At 36.8% G+C, this 20,865-nt stretch overlaps 1 protein-coding gene across 6 annotated transcripts in view; it reads right to left on the bottom strand.

The window, feature by feature from the left end:
- RAD21L1 (RAD21 cohesin complex component like 1) overlaps nt 1–19,545 on the bottom strand; it is a 44,978-nt gene extending 25,433 nt beyond the window's left edge. For 5 of the 6 annotated variants that reach the window (XM_056811988.1, XM_056811990.1, XM_056811987.1 and 2 more), the window contains exons 1-6: nt 19,392–19,545; nt 11,545–11,720; nt 10,502–10,631; nt 9,569–9,668; nt 8,321–8,427; nt 4,853–5,023 (exon numbers count right to left, since the gene is read on the bottom strand). In XM_056811988.1, coding sequence (XP_056667966.1) covers nt 4,853–5,023; nt 8,321–8,427; nt 9,569–9,668; nt 10,502–10,631; nt 11,545–11,688 — 652 coding nt within the window. In that variant the 5' untranslated portion in view covers nt 11,689–11,720; nt 19,392–19,545. Of the gene's footprint in view, nt 1–4,852; nt 5,024–8,320; nt 8,428–9,568; nt 9,669–10,501; nt 10,632–11,544; nt 11,721–12,544; nt 13,038–19,391 lie in introns of those variants that run through there. The other variant, XM_007474504.3, reaches the window with a different exon arrangement.
- Between the last annotated feature and the right edge of the window lie 1,320 nt (nt 19,546–20,865).

Genomic DNA, 20,865 nt, shown 5'->3' with positions numbered 1-20,865 from the left:
GAAAAAGAAATTGAACAAGCCATCAAAGAACTCCCTAAGAAAAAATCCCCAGGGCCTGATGGATTCACAAGTGAATTCTATCAAACATTCAAACAACAACTAATCCCAATACTATACAAACTACTTGGCATAATTTGCAAAGAAGGAGTTCTACCAAATTCCTTTTATGACATAAATATGGTACTGATTCCAAAGCCAGGTAGATCAAAAACAGAGAAAGAAAACTACAGACCAAGCTTCTTAATGAACATAGATGCAAAAAATTAAATAGAATATTAGCAAAAAGACTCCAGAAAGTGTTCATGAAGAGAGAGAGAGAGAGAAAGAGAGAGAGAGATAGAGAGAGAAAGAGAGAGAGAAAGAGAGAGAATGAGAGAATGAGAGAAGAGAAGAGGTTCAGGACAGAACACCGGAGCACAAACATAGTTAGAGGGTGTGATGTAGATGTCAAGCCAGCAAAGAAGAAGCAAGAGAAAGGAGCAGGGTCACAAACCCTGGAAAGGAAAGACTATCCAAGAAGAGAAAAGTGATCAATTATGTTAAATGCAGTAGACAAGTTGAAAAAATATTAGGACTAAGGAAAGATTACAAGATTTGGCAGTTAACAGATCAATGCTGACTTTGAAGGGAGAAGTTTCAGTTAAGTGATGAGGTAGAAAGGCAGGATATAGATGTCTAAGTAATAGATGAGAATAGAGGAAGTTGAGGCACTTAATATAAATAACTTCTCCAATGCCTTTTGCTAGGAAAGGAGGATAGATAGAAAACAATAGAGTTTGAGAGGATAGCAGGATCTAATCAAAGTTTTTTAAGATGATGAAGACTCTGGGATATTTGAAAGCAATAAGGAGGGGACCTAGCTGGTAAGGAGAGGTTGAAGATTTGAGAGGGAGGATATTTAGGGATGCAGTCTGTTAAAGAAAATGAGGTGGGTTGGGGTGGGAAAGGAGATCAAATGCATGAATAGGTTTGGTCTTGGCAAGAAGGTTCACCTCTTTGTCAGAGACTGAGATAAAGGAGGAGAAGGGAAGAGATGATATCAAGGTGTTTTGAGATGAAGCAAATGGGAGAAGGGGGAGCTTATGTTGAATGGCCTTTTTTTAAAAAATAAAGTAAGGGGCAAGGTTCTCAGCTGAAAGACAGGAAAAGATATGGGGAGGGACCTGAGGAAGGAAAAGGTTCAGGACTAGCTTCTTTGAAGAAGGAGACAGGGAATCAATTCAGGGGGAATAAAAAAGATTACCTTGCCGCAGTCAAGGCCCAGAAAGAGATTGGAAAACATGAATGTGTAATGTACTTGATTCGCCACTAGAACAATTTTGTTTGCCATTTCATGAGTAGGAGCCAAAGTGAAACACAATAGGGCTTGAAAGAAGAATGGTAATAGGACAAGAGAGATGTGGGATGATGAGATTATGGTTAGAGAGGGGAATCACAGAGATTTTCATTAAAGAAATGGAACACTTATGGGTAGTAGTGAGAGTTAGTGTGTCACCATCCCTAGAATAAGGAAGGTAGAGCAAAGGAGTATATAGATCATGGGACTTAGAAAGTTGATTAAATTGGAGGTGAAGGGGTTTGAAAGATTTTCTACATGGAGATTGTATAATTGTATAAGGGGAGGAATTGGGAAGATGCAGATACATTTTCCAGCCAAAGTGGCCTGTTTGACATAACACATTCCACTTCTCTCTTCTGTGTCTTCACATAAGCTATCCCTTACGGCTGGGGTAGACTTTTTCCTTCCCTCTGCCTCTTAGAATTTCTGGTGTCCTACAAGGCTTCACTTAGATGGCATCAACTATACAAGGTCATTCCTGACTCCTACCTTTTCCCCAGCTGTTAATGCTCTCTCTCTTCTCAAATTAAGATATATTTACTTCTTTGTGTAGATGTTATGGGCCCCAGTAGAATATAAGAACTTGGAGGGCAGAATGGTTTATTGCTGCCTTTGTATTCCCAATCTACAAGTCAATGTTTATTGTAGGTACTTAATAAATATTAGTTGAATTGAAATTCAATTCAACTACTCAGAGTCAGAGGACCTGGGTTCAAATCCTGATTCTAAAATTTCCTTACTTCCTTTGTAATCTTGGGTAAGTTACTTCCCTCTCTGTCTTCAGTTTCCTCATCTGAACAGTGGAGTATGACTAGGTGATATCTTGAGTGCTTGCCAGATTTACACCTTGTTGTTTTATGATGATAAAATTCCTGGGATGGGATCCAAAAGAGACCTCCTTGATATTTACTTACATGCTAGAGTAAGTACTATTCATTTCAATATTTATTAACTGTTTCTAAGGTAAAAAAAGGACCCAATACAGACTGGATTTAGCTAGAAAATTAGAAGAATATTAAGTATGAACAATTTAGAATCTGTAAAAATAATACATTGTCAATTTTCAATAGTCATACTTCTGCAAAAATGGAGTAGTGATACAATTGAACTTACTCCTCTACTAGCAGTAATGCAATGATACAGGACAATTTTGAGGGAATGCTATCCACATCCAGAGAAAGAACTGTGGGAGTAGAAACAAGGAAGAAAAAACATTTCCTTGATCACATGGTTCGATGGGATTATGATTGGGGATGTAGACTCTAAATGATCATTCTACTGCAAATATTAACAATATGGAAGTAGGTCTTGATCAATGAAACATTTAAACCCAGCTGAATTGTTCATTGACTATGGGAGGGGGGAGGGAGGAGAAGAGGAAAAGAATATGAATCATATTAACCATGGAAAAATATTCTGAATTAAATAAATAAATAAAATTTTTAAATGGAGTAGTGATATTATAAAATCTGGAGAATACCTTTTGACACACTTCCTATCTATTTATTTCTAAGAAAACTTCAGGTTTTTCAAAGCACTTGCAGATATTTTAAATTGTATTTTCTTTGCCAAATTTTAGAATAATGAAATATTAGATATTTACAAAAACCAATATTTTTAATAACATAAGCAGAAAATATTCAATGTTTAAACAGATGTCCATCTTCTCACTATTGCTTTAGTTATGAAAATGTAGTTGTTTTTTACCATATTGATCAATCAATTAAACACCACTATGTGCCAGATACTGGGCTAAGTATCAGATAAAAAAAACAAAATAAATCATTCCCTAATCTCAAGAAGCTGACATTCTAGCAGAGAGAGATGTATAGAGGACAACATGCACACAAATAAGTATATAGAAAATAAGTGTAAATATAAAATACAAGGTAATCTTGGGGGTATGAGAAAGAAAGCATTAGAAGCTAAAGGGGGGAAAGGGAATGCCTAATATAGGAAGTCATCAGTTGAAGTGAGCTTTGAAGGAAGTTAGGGATTCTAAGAGGTAGAGTTGGAGGGTGTTCCAGGCTTGGAGAATACATAGCTTGTTAGGGAACAAAGTGAAGATGCATTGTCATATGTGCAAGGCAGCAAGGTGGCAAGGGCAGCTAGAACTTAGAGAATATGAAGGGAAGAGTTGCGATGGGCATCAAGTGACAAATGGAAGAGTTTATATTTGAGCCTAAGGATTTAGGGAGCTGTTTTAGCATGGAAGTCACATGATCAGAGCTATGCTTTAGTTATACCAATTTGGTGGCTGTGTGGAAGATGATTTGGAAAGGGAAGAAAGAAGTGTAGACAAGCAGAACAATTGGGAAGTTATTCCAATGGTCCTGATGAAAGGCTATGAAAGCCTGAATAAAAATGATAGTTTTATAATTGGTGAGTAGTTTTGAGGGATTTTGTGGAAACTGAACTGAAATAGTTTATTGACATTGGATTGGAGGAGAAATGGAAATGAAGAGAATAACACTAAGGTTGAAAACCTGGGTGACTGAAAAGAGAGTGGAGAAGTAAGGAAAAGAAATTAGTTTAGGGTCAAGTATAATGTGTTCTGTTTTGTTAATGTTAACATGTTAAATTTGAAATGCTTCAATGACATCCAGTGAAGGATTCCAATAAGCAACTGGTGATGTTGGACTAGAGCTCAGGAGAAATAGTAAGGTTGGATATATATATATATATATATATATATATATATATATATGTAAGAGATGAGAACTTATCCACTGGAGCTAATGAGATCACCAAGTCAGAAGAGGGTCCAGGGCATACATAGTCTTAGGGGACACTCATAGAAAGTAAAACATGTAACATAACTCAACAAAGGTAACAGATGAATAGCCAGAATGTTCATTAGTGTCAAATATTGTGGAGATTAAGAAGGATAAATACTAAAAAAAAGGCCCTTGGATCTGGTAATTAAAAGATTTTAGAAAACAGCAGTTTCATTTGAATGATGAGGTCAGATATCAGTTTGCAAAGGGAAAAGACTGTAGAGAAGTGAGGCAACAAATAGAAAACTTTTTTAGGAGTTTGGCTATCAAGGGGAGAGAGATAAAGAATGATAGATGAAAGGGTGGTAGGATTGAGTGAGGGATTTCTAAGAATGGGAGGAGAATCCTTAAATTCCTCCCAATTTACTGGCTTCTTTCCTGCAATCTAAGAATGCAAGAAACAACATAACAAACACCTATAAACCTATGAACTTGCAACCAGTGTGCATTTGTAAGTTACAGGAAAGGAGCCAATAAATTAGAAAGAATTTAAGATTAAGGAGAAAGGGGATACTTATGAGGTAATCTTTCAGAGGAGTTAGGAGGAGACAAGATCAGAAGAATAATTAGAGTTCTGTGAAGAGAAGTATTATGCCTTCATTAGAAACAAAAATAATGAAAAACAGAATGGGAAGTTTCAGGATCATCTCTGAAAATTCAACATGATCTATAATTTTATTGGCCAAAATATCTTTAAAATGAAACATTTTATTGTTAGCTTAACTTTAAGCCTTACCAATCATATCCCCTACAGTTCCTTCATCCCCGAATCCATCTCCACTGACATACAATGCAGATTTTTCTTCAAGGAGGCTTGAACCACTGCGCCTAGTCAAAATTGTACTGTTATGTACCAATATATTGTCATCAAAGAAGCTTTGTCTCCGAAGTAGTTCAGATTCATCACCTTAAGGAATGATTAGCAAGAACAAATAAGACTTGAGATATGCTTATAACTTCAAAAATGCAAAGATAATGGCAAGTGTATTAGGCTTTTAATGAAAACAGAAGAATTTGCTTTAATTTTAATTAACATTAACCAGCATACTAAAGTGTCAATCAAGCTGCTGAGTACCTGAAACAACATATTCATCTTCTGTAGAGAAAAAGAATAGTTAAATAAAATAACTTGTTACCCAAAGAAATATTTGTTGCTTTGGATTAGGTAAGAAATGACTATATTAAATATGTATACAAAGATTAAACATATTTTTCAATTTCACTAAGTGAATATTACAACTTTGCCCACAGGCACTTATGAGATGTAAGTACTAACATGGCAAGCAAGAAAAAAACAGCTAAACTGTGAGGCAGGATAGGCAGTAATAGAGTTAATAGTTCTAAGCAAGGTTACTAATGTTTCTCTTACTTGAAGACTTTCTGCAGCCAGCATGTAAAAACAGGAGAAAGATTCACAACTGGTATTTGAAACAACCCTAATCATATTTCCTATGTAATACATCAAAATATTTATAGGAGGAAGGGAAAAGGTGGCCTCTTATCATAGAAAATGAGTGTAGTTACAGGGATCAGATGTCATTGAATTGTCTTTCCCTTCATGCAAATATATTACCTCTGGACTGTTGTAGGGGTATTCTCCAGGAGGAGAATGTCAGGTAATGAGTTATGTGTTTGGTTGTGCTGCTAAGCTGCCTGAGGTCTTGGAGCCAAGAAATATAAAAAGGATTTGGCTATGATAAATTTGTGTCAGAAAATCAGTAAAGGTTGTATCCTTGAGAGAACCTTCTAAGCTTTTCCATCTTCTTCATTTCCTGTCAGTGCATATTTCAGGGGAGTCTGATGGCCTGAAGTTTCAAGTTCCTAACACCAAGAGGAAAATTCTACCATGGTTTAACAACAATTTTTATTGGATTCTATGAAATCAGGAGAAATTTTAGTAATGAAAAATTACTCATTAATTTGCATGGGAAATGATCATAAATTCATAGAGTTAGAGCCAGAAAAGCCCTTCAAAGTCATTATGTACAAACTCCATCTTTTGTAAATTTGGGAAACGGAGGCTGCAAGAATGATTGCCTGAGTAACAAACCTGGAATTCAAATTTTGGTCCTCTGAGTAAAGAACTACCCACCATTTCATTACCACCCCATTTTCACTACCACCCTTCACTACCACCAAGGAAGGAACTATATGCCCCTTTGGAAATGTAGGGACTCTCGGCAGGTGTCAGTAATCATTTTTGATTAGCTGAGAATATAGTATGACTTTTTAAAAATCAACCAGATGGCTAAACCTAGAGAACAAGAAACTGGGAAAAGTAAAATCCAAGGCACAAGGTCTTTGGAAAAGGAATTTTATATTCCTTAATAAGGAACTAGGAAAGGAGATACTACAGCTAGCAATGGAGATTGGAAAGGTAGTGGTACTTTCACCATTATCTGCTGTAGAACAAAGCCGATTTACTAAGCATCAGATTTATCCTATGGATGAATCATTTTTTTTAACACCAAGAATTCTTGCCCTTTGTTATGTAAATAAGTTGTGACTTTCCTCTTATAAATAAAGATTTTTCCTATATTCACTAATTGTGATTGTGAAAATAAGGTAGGAAGCCAAATAAGAAGAAGGGTGGATTCTAGAATTAGGACATCAAAAAGGAGGAATAGTAAAGGTTGTGAGGGTTAAAATAGTAGGGGTCAGGGAGAATGATGAGCTTAAGCCCACAAAAGAAAAGAGCATTAGGCCAGGTTTCATCTCTGCAGAATAATCTAGATATGACCCCAGGAACAGTGAGCACAGCAATATCCCAAAGTATGTCCTCATAAACACTCACTGTGATTTATTAGGGTTATGGGAAGGTAAGGATAAACTAAACAAGTGAAATAAAGACAGGATTCCCACCTTCAAATATATACTCTATGAGGGAAACAGCTCAGGTTACAAAATATTTTTCTTACAACCACCCTCTGAGGGAGGAAGCATAAATAGGATTATAATTTTACAGAAGTGTTACCTGAAACTCAAGGTTAATTAAGTTAATTAAGTTGACTGAGTTTACTAGGACTGGTAAACCTTGGAGCTATGCCTCAAACCCATAATATACATCATCCTTGCCTTTTCTATTATTTGTGTACATGTCTTATTCCAACTTCCCCAGACTCATGAAATACCTTGGTGGAGGAGGGCATTGCCTGGCAAGGTCCTCTGCATGTAACAGGTCCTGAATAGCATAATAACACCTACCTCATAAGGTGGTTGTGAGGATCAAATATATACATAAAGTGCTTTGTAAACCATAAAGCATTATATAAATGTTAGCTATTCTTAACAGATGCTCATTGAATGGAATACATAAATGAAGAGTATCTAAGAGTACTTACAAATCAATAGTTTAAGTGCATGATTTATTATAGGACAAAATGTGTACATAAACACTGCATAAGTGCAAATGTATATGGCCATTAGAATGGTGTGGATCAAGGAATGACTTCTTGGAGGGATTTGGCTTGGATGTATTCTTGAAGGAAGATGTAGATTGTTGGAGAAGTGGGGAAGGTAAAGGCATGAAATTGGGAAGTATATGTTGGGTGGCAAGTGAATTATCTTGGCAAGAACACAAAATAGATGGAGTGTAAGAGAGAAATGGGGTTGGTGAAAGGCTTTTAGGCTAGAAAAGGCATTAGTTTTTTTTTCTTTGTTTTGTTTTGTTTTTAATAAAACCCTTCCCTTCCACATTAGAATCAATACTGTGTATTGGTTCCAAGGCAGAAGAGTGGTAAGGGCTTAGGCAATGGCGGTTAAGTGACTTGCCCAGGGTCACACAGCTAGGAGTGTCTGAGATCACATTTGAACCTAGGACCTCCCATCGTTAGGCCTGGCTCTCAATCCATTGAACCACCCAGTTGCCCCCAGGTTTTAGGTTTGATAGGTAACGGGAAGCTGCTGTAGGTCCTTAAGTAGGGAATTGGGACAAGATGAAAATAGATTTTGAAGATGATAGTTCAAAGAGTCATATGGAAGATGGAGTAAGAAACTAGAAATTTAGCATGAGGTGATTATAGCTCTCTTAGAACAAAGAAATAAGGATTTAGCCAAAGTCAGTTGGTATCTGTGTAAGGAAAAAACATAGTAGACCTAAGACACAATTTAGATACAAGTAGATTCATTATGAAATTATTTCTGCTACAGAAATATAAGTAAACTTGTTAATGTTTTCTAATTCAAACTTTTGAAATACTCTCACCAAAACTCCCAGCTTGAAAAAGAAGATCATAACTGTAATCTTCTTTAAGTGTAATGTCTTCAGCTTTACTCTGGTTCAGACTAAAGTGTTCAGAAACATCAATAGCACTAGAGAAAAGTTTAAGATTCAAGTTATTGCATGAACAGAAGCACCAGGATTTTACTGCTAGTGAGAAACCTATACCCCACCTGTATATGGTTTTAATCTCAAAACAAAACAAAACAAAACAAAAAACCCAAACCCAAGAATATTATTTTCTCTGCTGCATTTTACAAATCATTAGTTAACTACATAGAAACAAACTATATGAGATGGACACAGATCTTTTTATGGCTGATATGTGCTAATACATATACTGGCAAAATATTGTTCTGTCTTGGAAAATTAGTGATAGATGATAGCTAACTTGTCAAAGGTGCACACTTGCCTATGCATTGTATGTTTCCAATCTAGAGTTTAAGACAAAGCTTGCAAGTCTCACAAGTTGAAACACAAATTCCCCTTGCTTGACCTCGTTACAAAATGTCTTTCTTGTACTCGCCACTACTCTCCCTTCTGAGCTGTATTTGCATGAATAAACAATGTGTTTGAATTCAGTGGTATGACATCTTTGTATTATTGGTTTGGATTCACATTTTAGCCAGTGTTGCAAATTTAATCATTATGAGCCATAAATCAACATATTTTCCTCTTTTTACCTGGTTCCTAAGGTAACTTAAAAGAAATTACTTCAAGATCTTCAAAACAGTCCATTTTTTTCATTTTATTTCCCTCTCTTCCTTTATATTTTATAGAGAACCAGAAAATATGTTTCTTGTGGGGAAAACTGACTATATAGCTCATGTTTATTTTTGTGCTTGAGATATAAATTCAAGCTTTTGGCAGATGTGTTTAGTGAGTTACTTGGTAAACTTTAAAACATAATCCATTTCTTTAAAGGAACTTAAAACATGAACACATAAGAAAAAATTTTAAAACCTTGTTTAACCAAGATATATAGAAAAATATTTCATTACTTCAAAAGATCCACAATCTGTCAGTGGGTGTGTTCACCCTACCAATGGAGATAGTAATTTCTCCATGCCTTAGTAAACACACACCCTACTGGGCATGTACTTGAAGTCTCTAATTATGTATTAGGATTGTACTGAATTGTCAGTCTTTAAGAACCCTAGGTCACTTCCATGCCATGATGAGATACTAGAGTAGATATTATGAGAGATGTGGAAAATGTAGAAAATAATTTACTTCACAGTGGGCAACTGGGTATCAAAGTCATGAAATTCTTCTGGCAATGTGATAGAATTATAAGCAGCTTCAAAATTTTCTTCTGGAAGATCAACTAGTCCTAAAGGAAATAAAGATAGTAATTTGTATTTACATAGTTCTTTAAAGTTTAAAATTTTATATACATATATAAATTTTATTAGTCCTTATATTTCAAGTGTTATTATCCCTGCTTTATAGAAGAAGTATACTTGTTGAAGTAAAATAGTTTGCCAAAGGTCACACAACTAATTAGTAGACTTGGGACTGGAATTTGAGTCTTCTCAAACCAAGTCTAGGAATCTTTTCATGCTTGAAACACTCAGGTTGGTCAAGTAAACAGTAATATTTCAGGAAGTAAAATACTCTCACTCACATATAATATGTAATAAAACCATAAATCCACTTGTAATTTTTACTAATATTATGAACAATGAGAAAAAACCTGACAATTACAGTGAAGCTGAATTATATTTTAAGGCATTGTGGCTATAACTCATACTTTGGAGCTCCTTCATAAATGGTTGAAGTTCCTTAAAGTTGTAAATATTTTGAAAACTGCTCCAAAAGAAATAGTAATGTTTGTTTTTAATCAATATTTTTGTATCTTTAGTTTTTTAAAAAGAATGCTTATTATGAACTTTTGTTGGTTTTAATACTTTATTACGATAAAAACAAAACACGTGAAATAAAGCAACTTTTGAGGGGAATTTCTACCTTTCTATGCAAAAATTAAAGGAAAAAAAATTTTAATGAGATCATGTCTTCCTAGGCATTGCAATTTAGATTCAGTCAAAAGGAATTTTAAATTTACTACACTTACTCTGAAATCAATAGTGTGCAGCAGACAGGAACATTCTGAATAAAATTGAAATGCAAGGAAAAAAAAGTAAACAATTCCCTGGTTTCATGTACCTGGGCGAAAGGTCATCTTCATTTTAATGAAAGCTTCATTGCAGTCTGCCAAAAGGTATTTTGCTTTCCTGTGATAGATTCGAACCACTCCTAACAGCAAATGACCTGATGTTCGCAGTGCAATTTTTACCTTTTAAAAAATACAAAAAGATAATATTTAAAATATCAGTTTATGAGGGACATAGGATATAGGAACAATATTCTTTGGAAATCAGCAAATCAATAAGAAATGTATCTGTTTAAAGACTACAGATATTTCCTTATCTTTTCAAATGGATTATCTACATTTTACACAGTGTTCTTTTCAACTATTCAAAGTTTTCTCATATTCACTGAAAGCAATGAACTGCTAAGTGAAATGCAATGAAATGAATAAAGAAGTAAAAGTATGACAATATGGCATTATTGTCACAAGAATTATGGCATACAAAGATTTATTAAATATTTCATTCATTCAATAAGCATTTTGTGAGTACCTACTATATTAACTTTATTATGCCAGGGGAAGTGGATTATATAATAAAAATGCTAAAACATGGTTTAATATTGTCCCTGTTCCTAAGGGACCAGTCTAGTTAGGTGACAACGTGTGAAGGCATGTCACCTAAATAGAAAATATGGCAGCGTAGTATAACAGAAAAAAATTCTATATTTAATGTTATAGGTCTAGGTTGGAATTCCAACTATTATTTATTATTACTATTCTGTGTGACCTTAGGCAAGCCAACCTTCTCATCTGGAAAATGACGGTGTTGTACTAGATGACTTCATAAGAACCCTTCTAGTTGCAAATCTATGAACCTATGAAATGGTCAAATTATGCCAGAGAAACTAACACAATATATTGAATGTGGTAATTATTTAATGGATGGTTGTTGAATGAATGAAATTGGTGTATGACTAGGTGCCAAAATGAATAATGCAGAGAAGTAATGCTACAGAAATTCAGAAAAGAGGTATGATATCCATGGGATCCATCCAGTTGTCTTTTTTAAACCCCTTTTCTCCCCACAAATAAGATTCCATTTCAACCAATTACATACCTTAGGTGATATGATTTTTTCAATAGTTGCCTCTAAATTACATTCAAATATATGGGCTTTTGTGAGCTTCTTCTCCCAGTGAGCTGCAAGCCATATTTTGGCCAATGGCCCTCGCTTGCTCATGAGCAACTGTGTATAGAACATGTTGCCTGTATTTTGTAGTTGGATTTAATGAGCTAGAAAAAGCAGTAAAAAGAAGATATTTAAAATTGGAACAAAATCTTTCAGGACAACTGGATTTGGAGTAAGGGGATTTGGGTTCAAATCTCAGCTCTGCCACTTTTTATCAGTATGGCTTTGGGCAATCCAATTCTCTTCTTTGGGTCTCAGTTCCATTATCTTTAAAATTGGGGGCTTTGCCTAAATGATCTCAAACATATTTCAGCTCAAAATCTTCTCATCCTATACTAAAGAAAGATTTTTTTTATTTTAGAAATATAAAGTCAGCATTTTCAGACAGTATCATTCAATTTAACAGATATTTATTAAAGGCCTGCTATGTATAAAGCACTATTCTGGGTAGTGGAAATAAAAAGTTGAAAAAGAGCCCAGTCTCTACTCTTACAGATCTTATAATCTAAAAGGGTGTATATGACACACATACAAACAAGGACATACATGTCATGTATGGATGTATATATAAGTATATATGATACATAGATAAATGAGCACATACAATATACATGTACTATGTCTGGAACACACACACAAATAAGTGTGCATGCAATGAATATGTATATGACACTGGCATGTATCTATGCACACATGCATACAGTGTGTATGCAAACAAGTTGGTATGCACATGTATATATGATATGGATATATGACATATACACAAATAAGTTTAAAACAAGATAGAATGTGATGGGGTAAAGAAGAGGTCTAAACAAAGTGCTACAAGAAAATCTAAAGGAGTTCTTTAATGCTTATCAACATTTATAAAACCACCTAACAATCTATTGCTTAAGTTAAATTCTTATCTAGAATATTTAGGTCTTACCTAGAATATAAAATATCAATATTGTAGGCAAAATCAGAACTCTTGTTTTAGATTTGTAAACATAATGTTGATATATATCTTTCCCAGTTTCATCTTTTAGAAAGAGGAGCAATTAAGCTAAAAAAGGAGAAAGATAAGGAAAAAGGACTGGAAAAGAAAATAAACAACATAATACAAGAAAAAAGATCAAGAAAAGAAGATGAGCTAGAACATAGAACACATGTATACACTAAATCTGAAGCTCAATACTGGTAAACATGGAAACATGATATCTGTCTGCTTAGGTGGACTACTGAGTTCTTGGAATATGATATAATTTCTGCAAATTGAATTATTGCTTTGACTTGTTAAATAGAAAATTTGTTATTGAAATAAAGAAAATAGGAAAGAGTCAGAGGGAAAAGAGAAGAGGAAGAAAGCTAGAAATCAAAGGGAAGTTATCAGGATAAAAGAAGGAAGGAAAATGAGAAATAAATTAAAGTGGTTTAACAAAAAGAGTAAAATAAAAGACTCATTCATTTAGAGCAAAAAATGTAATGTATTCATATCCATTCCAACAGATTATGTCATTCTGGAAAACAAAAATTGAAAGGAGGTTATAGTATGTAATTTGTTTGGTTTTTAGAGGTATGATTAACTATACATAATTAAGATAAAAACATGCGTAAACTTAATTGAATGGTACAATGGCACCTTCTATACTAAAGGAGACACAAGACAAAATATATCAATGAAGTAAGTGTAGCCTCAAACACGGCATATTATTTATAACCTATCTATGTCTTCTCAATTTGTGAGACACTTGCCAATGTGCTTCCATAAACCTTTCATGGAGTGTTCATCTAACCATGTGATGGCCCTACCTCCAGTTTCTTGATATCATACATATATCAACAGAGTAAATAGGCCATTTATTGGTTAGTCCTCACTCTTCCAAACAAGCGGTCCACCTTCTATTCTAGTCTACAGCTCTCTAACTGAAATTTTTACACACTTTTCTTGTGTAAATCTTGGTTAACAACCTAGTGCAACAGACCTGCCTACTACATATGCCTCTCCATTGCCTTCTGAGTGACTCTCAATTTTAATTCTTCAGAGAATGTTCTATTTCATGACTCTCAGCCACACAGCATTACTAGAAGAACAGTAGATTTCTATATCCAGTCCTAGTCTCTCTCCTAAACTTTAAGCCAATTGTCCACTAGACATTTAAAACTAGATGTCCTAAAGACATTTTAAACTCATTTTATCTAAAATTGACCTCATTACCTTTTTCATTAAACCATCACCTTTTCCCAAATGTCTGTAGAAGGCACCACCAACCTCCCAGTTTCTCAGGATCATAATATTGACATTATCCTCAACTTCTCATTCTAAGTATTCAATTAGCTGCCCATTTTGCTGTTTCTACCTTTATAATCCCTCATACATCTAAAATTTTCTCTTCACTCACTGTTAAAATCTTATTTCAGGCCTTTGTAACCTCTTCCTTAGTTTATTGCAACAGCTTTCTAATTAATTTCTTTGCTTCAAGTCTCTTATCAATCCAGTCCATTCTGAACTGCTGCCAAAGTCATCCTTCTTAAGGGTAGAGCTAACCATGACTGCTCAAGCAACTCCAATGGCTTCCTATTACTTCTTGAATAAAATATAAACTCTTCTGTATAGTTTTTAAAGTTCAATATAACCTGGCCCCAATTTACCTTTCCAGTCTCAATGGACATTGTTCCCCCTCAAGCACTTTGTATGATATAGCCAAACTGAACTTCTCCCTATTTCTCACTCAGGACACACTCTCTTTTCCATCCCTTTCACCTTTGTGCCTTTGCACTGGCTGCCCTTCATACTCCTCTTTCTTTAAGATTCAACTTTGAGAAGGCAGCTGGGTGGCTCAGTGGATTGAAATCCAGGCCCAGAGATGGGAGGTCCTGGATTCAAATCTGACCTCAGACACTTCCTTGCTGTGTGACCCTGGGCAAGTCACTTGACCCGCATTGCCTAGCCCTTACCACTCTTCTGCCTTAGAACCAATACATAGTATTGATTCTAAGATGGAAGGTAAGGGTTAAAAAAAAAAAGATTCAACTTTGACACCATTTTATTCATGAAATCTTTCCTGATTTCTCCAATTGCTCATGCCTTCTCTCTCAAACTATCTTGTATTTAACTACTTTGTGTAGGTATGCATGTATATGTAAAACATATATACATATAGAAACATATTTATGCTGTCTTTATTTTTATATGTATTTCTTGTCTTTCTCATTAAAATGGAAGTTAATTTTGAATAAGAATTATTTCATTCTTTGTATTTTAATATCTTTGCATTTTAATAATATTTTAATAGTATTTAATGTAGTATGGTTGCCTGACACATAGTAGGCACTTAATAAATACATTTTGATTTTGCTGATTGATTTCACAAACAATTTTTTTTACACACAAAGAAAAAGTCATTTAATTCCACTGAATCCCAAAGGAACAAAAAGAAAGGGACCTGGGCTGCTTTGACCACCTTATGCTCTATGCATAGAGGTAAGGACCAAAAACAAACAGGTATATGGAGGAGGAGGAGAAAAAAGAGGAGGGGGACGAAAGGGCAATTTCAGATCATATCTTGAGTGTCACAGAATTGAAAGATATAGAAAATATAAGATCCTACTGTGATGTCTATTCAGTATAAAAAAAAAAGCATTTGTAACACAAAATGCCACCTTAAGGCTCTTCTCCAAAATAATGTGTTCCACATACATGTCAAAATCATAGAAGGGCAATTAGGTAGCAAAGTGAATAGAGAGCCAGGCCTAGTGACAGGAGATCCTAGATTCAAATTTGACTTCAGTTGGGTGACCCTGGGCAAGTCACTTAACCCCCATTGCCTACTCCTTATCATTCTTCTGCCTTGGAAGCAATACTTAGTATTGATTCTAAGAGAGAAGGTAAGGGTTTAAAAAAAATCATAGAAGATACTTTGAAAAAATGTTAACATAGCAATGGATTTGAAGTTAGAGGACCTTGGTTTGAATCCAGTTAAATATGTAAACTTCAGAAAGGCACTTAACCTCTCGGAATTTCAATTTCCTCCTCTGTAAAATGAGAGGATTGGATTTTATGACCTCTAAAGTCCCTTCCAGCTTTAAATCTATGATTTTATAATTTTTGAATGGAAAACTTAACTGATCATCTGATTATAGATATCAAGTCATGTATAAAACAGTAAAATATATGGTTGCCCAAAGTGTTTGCCTTAATCAAAGATGATGTCCAGCTCAGATTCTAAGTCAAAGAGGGACTCCCTATAGATGGTAAGGTCTTCAAGAGGTTCTGCTTTGCAGACAACATTGTTATAATAGCATCAAACCTTGAAACATTGGAGAGCCTGTCTTTTTAACATTTTGAAACTAAATTTAGATTATGTCTCATTAACTATTTTAAAGATTTTTAACATTTTCATGTGGAATCCATATGCACAATTATTTAGGTGATAACTTTCCTGATAGTATGCTGTCAATCTTACCTCTCCCCACATCCCCCTCCACTTCAGGAAAGTGTGAGCTCACTGAGAGCAGACTATGTAGTTGTTTTTTGTAATTGATGTACTCCTTGCCATTAGAACACTGCCTGACACATAGTAGGAGCTTAATAAATGTTGACTTTAACTGAATTTGTAGTAAATAGCTTCTAATATTATTTTTAAATTTAATTTGCTTGGCAAAAAATGGTATTATCCCAAACTTGGGGACTGGATGTTAATATGGGAGCCACATTATTGGAGAATGGATGATGAGACAGTCAATCAACATTTATTAAGTACTTATTATGTTGCCAGGCCCTTTGCTAATTGATGTGGATGCAAAAAAAAAAGGCAAAATGCCATTATTTCCTGCCCTCAAGGAGCTCACAATCTGAAGGGGGGAGACAACATGTTAACAACTATGTACAAACAAGGTAGTTACAGGATAAACTGGAAATAATTAACAGAGGGCAGGCACTAGAATGAAGAAGGGTTAGGAAAAGTTTCCTGCAGAAAGTAAAATTTTAGCTAGGACTTAAAGGAAGTCAGGGGAGCCAGGAGGTAGAGATGAAAAGTGAGAGCATTCTAGACATGGAGGACAGCAGGTAGGACAATCACTGAAAATAGTCAGAATCAGGAGATAGAACATCTCCTAAGGAAGCATAGTAAGGAGGCAGTATCAATGGATTGAAGAATAGGTGGGGGCCAGGTAATAGAAGTTTGGAAAGATGTGGGGGGATGAGGGAGGCCAGGTTATGAATGGCTTTGAATACCAAAAAGGATGTTACATTTGATCCTGGAAGTAATAGGGAGCCATTGGAGTTTACTGAATGGTGGGGAAGGGACCTGCACTTCAGGAAAATCAGGAAAAGCTGAGTAGAGGATCAACTAGAATGGGGAAACATTTGTGGCAAGCAGATCAACCAGCAGCCTATAGCAGTCCAGAAATGAGAAGATGAGGACCTGAATTAAGGTGGTGGCATTGTTAGAGAAAGGTGATTATACTAGAGATATCATGAAGATATAATTGACAGGCCTTAGCTTTCGACTGGTTGTAGATAATGACAAGGGATGAACTGAGGACAACACTAGGATTGTAACCTTGGGGGCCCGTGAAAATAATGGTGCCCTTGATAGTAACTGTTCTTCTTCATTCTTTTTCAATAAGGACCATTGAAATCACAGGTTGGTGTCTTGGCTTGCTTGTGAATTGGATCAAGTGAGGCAGAATTGTACAAATCAGGCTCATTCTTCTTTTCCAATTATCAAAGTTCAGTGGTAAGACAAAAGTCAGAATGCCTAGGAAGCAGTGGCTGACCTTGGCATCTTTGATTGTCTGACCAAGCTCTAATGCTCCACAGTGCCTATTTCAATGGCCTCAAAGTTGCTGGGAACAGATTGTTCTCATCTGCCCATTTCCCTGAGTCAAGTTTTCACATTCTAATTACTGACATATTTGAGGCCTGACAATTACCCTCAACCTGGTTTAGCCCAACTGCCAAGACAGTTTACTAAGGTGTGGGTGTGCACATGCTATAGCTTCTTGAAGTCACAGGTGAGAGTTGGGTAAAAGGTGGATACCAAAGGTGAATGAACATCCCTGAAAAGGGCTCAGCAAACCCTCACACCAGAAATGCTAATTCTCCCTGAACATCTCGTATAGACCATGTTTAACAGGGAAATTAGAAAGGGGAAAGAATTTGGGGAAGATCATGAGATTAAATTTTAAAATACCTACTGGACATCTAATTCAAGATGTCTTAATAGACAGCTGAGATGCAAGACTGGAGATTAACAAAGAACTTAGGTTAGATAAGTAGATTTGAGAATCAGCAACAGCAGAGATGATCATCAAATCCATGGAAGCAGATAAGCTAACCAAATTTTCGAAATAGCATAGTAAAAGAGAAGGTAGTCAGGATAGAGCCTTTTTTTTGGACACTAATGATTAGCAAACATAACCAGTATAATGATCTTGCAAAGGAGACTGAGGAGCAATGAGCATAGGAAGGAGAACCAGGAGAGAGGAATATTCCAAAAGACAAGAGAGAAGAGCCTCAAGAACAAGATAATCCAATGTCAAAGGCTGTAGAGAGGTCAAGAAAAGGCCATTAGCTTTGGCAATTCAGAGATGGCATAGGGGTAGCTGGGGTGGGTCAGGGGATAAAGAGTAGTCTCCAGACAAGAAGTCCTAAAACCTGACCTCAAACACTTTCTAACTGTGTGATCATGGGCAAGTCATTTAATTCCAATTGCCTAGTCTTTACCACTCTTCTGCCTTGGAATCAATACTTAGTATTTATTCTAAGAGAGAGAAGGCAAAGAAAGAGATCTCATAACTTAACAAAACATAAAAGAGAGAGAGAGATCTCATAACTTTGGAGAAAGCAGTTTCAGTCAGGCTTCCACATTATAGAGAGTTAAGAAGAGAATGAGAAGAATGGAAGTGGAAGTCCCTATTGTAAATGGCCTTCTTAGGTTGTTTATCCACAAAATGGAGAGATATGGGCTATGAATCACAAAACTGGGGTATGAATAGGTGATAAAATACTGACTATAGGGCCAGTAGATTTAATACAGGGAAAGTGGAAGGAGGGGGTAAAATGGAGAGAAGGCAAATGTTTACTAAAAAAATTAATTAGTAATACAGAAACTAATAGTAATAATAATTAAAGGAAAGAGGCAGATATTGGGGAATTTGGTACGGTCCACACACAAGGACCTCAAAGGAAGGATGCTAGTATCGAGACCAAAGTACTGAGGAACGGGGCCAATAATACATGAGCCTATCTACTGGGTCAGGGTAAGAAGAATTCACAGGAGAAGTAATAAGAAGGAAAGCACCAAGGAACAGGACAGCGAGAGAAGGAAGGGAATAGTCTAGAAGATGACTAAGAGAGAAAACTGCACATCACAGTCAGAACGGGGCCTCGGACCCCACCCGCCCCTGTCCAGATGAGCTGTGACGTGTCGTGATGTAATTCAGGTTCCACATAAAGTTAGTGACCGAACAGGCATTCGAACCCTAAGGGAGGAGGCGAGGAGGTCCTTGATCCGAGGAAGAGGAGAAGAAGGAGGAGAAGGAGGAGAAGGAGGAGGAGGAGGAGGAGGAGGAGGAGGAGGAGGAGGAGGAGGAGGAGGAGGAGGAGGAGGAGGAGGAGGAGGTGGAAGAGAAGGGCAGGGCACGCAGCCCGGCCCTTAGGATGGGAGGCGCCAAGCCCTCGAGGAGCTCTGAGGAGAATCTCCTCAGGCTGGCTGGGAGTCCTCTCCTCACGATCCCACCTCTCAGCTCCCCGCGCATGTTGGCCTCGCCTTGCCTTGCCTCACTCCTACCTTCTTTTCCAGATGCTTGTTCGAGGGTCTTAAGCGACTGGAGCAAAGGGGTCACCTCCTCTCAAGACGAAGATCGCCCAGCTCTGCTCCCTAGCTATTGCCGCGCTCAGGAAGCTGTGTACCAGCTTAGGCGCATGCGCAGGAGCGACAGCCTCGCGCCTCAGGCTTCGAGGTTCACTTTCTCCCCTCCCCCTCACTCTCCCTCTCTTTTACCCACTGTCTCTCTCCAACTTCCCCTCCCTCTCTCCCCTTTACCACACCCCTTTCCCACTCTCTCTTCCTCCTCCCATTCTCTCTTCTCCCTCACACATTCTCTCTTCCTTCCTCCTCATTCTCCCCCCACCCATTCTTCTTTCTCCTCCCCTCCCCCTCTCCCCTCTCCTACTCTCTCCTCACTCCATTCATCTTTCTACTTTCTCTTGCTCCCACAACCCCCCTCTATCTTCTTCTCCCCCTCCCAATCTTCTCTTCCCAAACTTCTCCCCTTCTTTTACCCCCTTTCTCCTATTCCCGTTCTTCTTCTTTTTTTTTTTTTTTAAGTAAACGGTACCTTCTTAGAATCTATAGAGCACAGTTCCAAAGCAGAAGAGCAGTAGGGGCCAGACAATAGAGTTAAGTGACTTGCCCAGGGACACACAGTCTAGAAAGTATCTGAGGCCATATTTGAACCTAGGACTTCCCCTCTCTAGCCCTGGTTCTCAATCCACGGAACCACCTAGCTGCCCCTTATTCCCTCTGTTCTTGTTCTGGTCTTGCTTATCTCTGTTATTTTGCTGTTCTTGTATTCTATTCAAGTCTCAATCTACTGCAGTTTCTCCATTCTTTCAAGGACCAGTCTTGTATTTCCTTCTCCTGGAAGTTCTGAAGCCACTATCACAGCTCTTCAAATTTCCTGGATCTCTGCCTCTCTCTTATATAATTTTCCCTTTTATTGGTTATTTGTGCCCATATTTCCCTCCTGATTTGATCATAAGCTGTTTAAGAGCAAGAGGGGCATTAGGTTTGTGCCATGCCTACCTTTTTATTCCCATCACTTGAAAAGGGCCATGTACACAGACAGTACTCATTTAATAAATTTGTTGAGTGAATGAAGCTGTAAACATGGAGAGGGCCTAGGTCTCTGCTGAAAATCATGGAGGCAAAGGAAGGAGAGGCATTATGATATGGTGAAAAGAGCATGGGATTTGGAGTCAGAGGATCTGGATTCAAGTTCAGACTATGTCACTTACTACCAATGTACCTTGGGCAAATTACTTCTCTCTTGACCCCATTTCCTCATCTGTAAAATGAATAGGTCAAACTGGATAATTTTTTTGTAACCTTTGCCTTCTGTCTTTGAATCAATACTGTGTATTGGTTCTAAGGCAGAAAAGTGTTAAGAGCTAGGCAATGGGGGTGAAGTGACTTGCCCAGGGCCATATAGCCTGAAAGTGTCTGAGGCAAGATTTGAACCTAGGACTTCCCCTCTTTAGGC

This window comes from Monodelphis domestica, chromosome 1, assembly GCF_027887165.1.
Source record: "Monodelphis domestica isolate mMonDom1 chromosome 1, mMonDom1.pri, whole genome shotgun sequence".
Taxonomy (NCBI): Eukaryota; Metazoa; Chordata; class Mammalia; order Didelphimorphia; family Didelphidae; genus Monodelphis; species Monodelphis domestica.
Note: the sequence above shows the minus strand (reverse complement) of the source record. Positions and strands in the feature narration are given on the sequence as shown.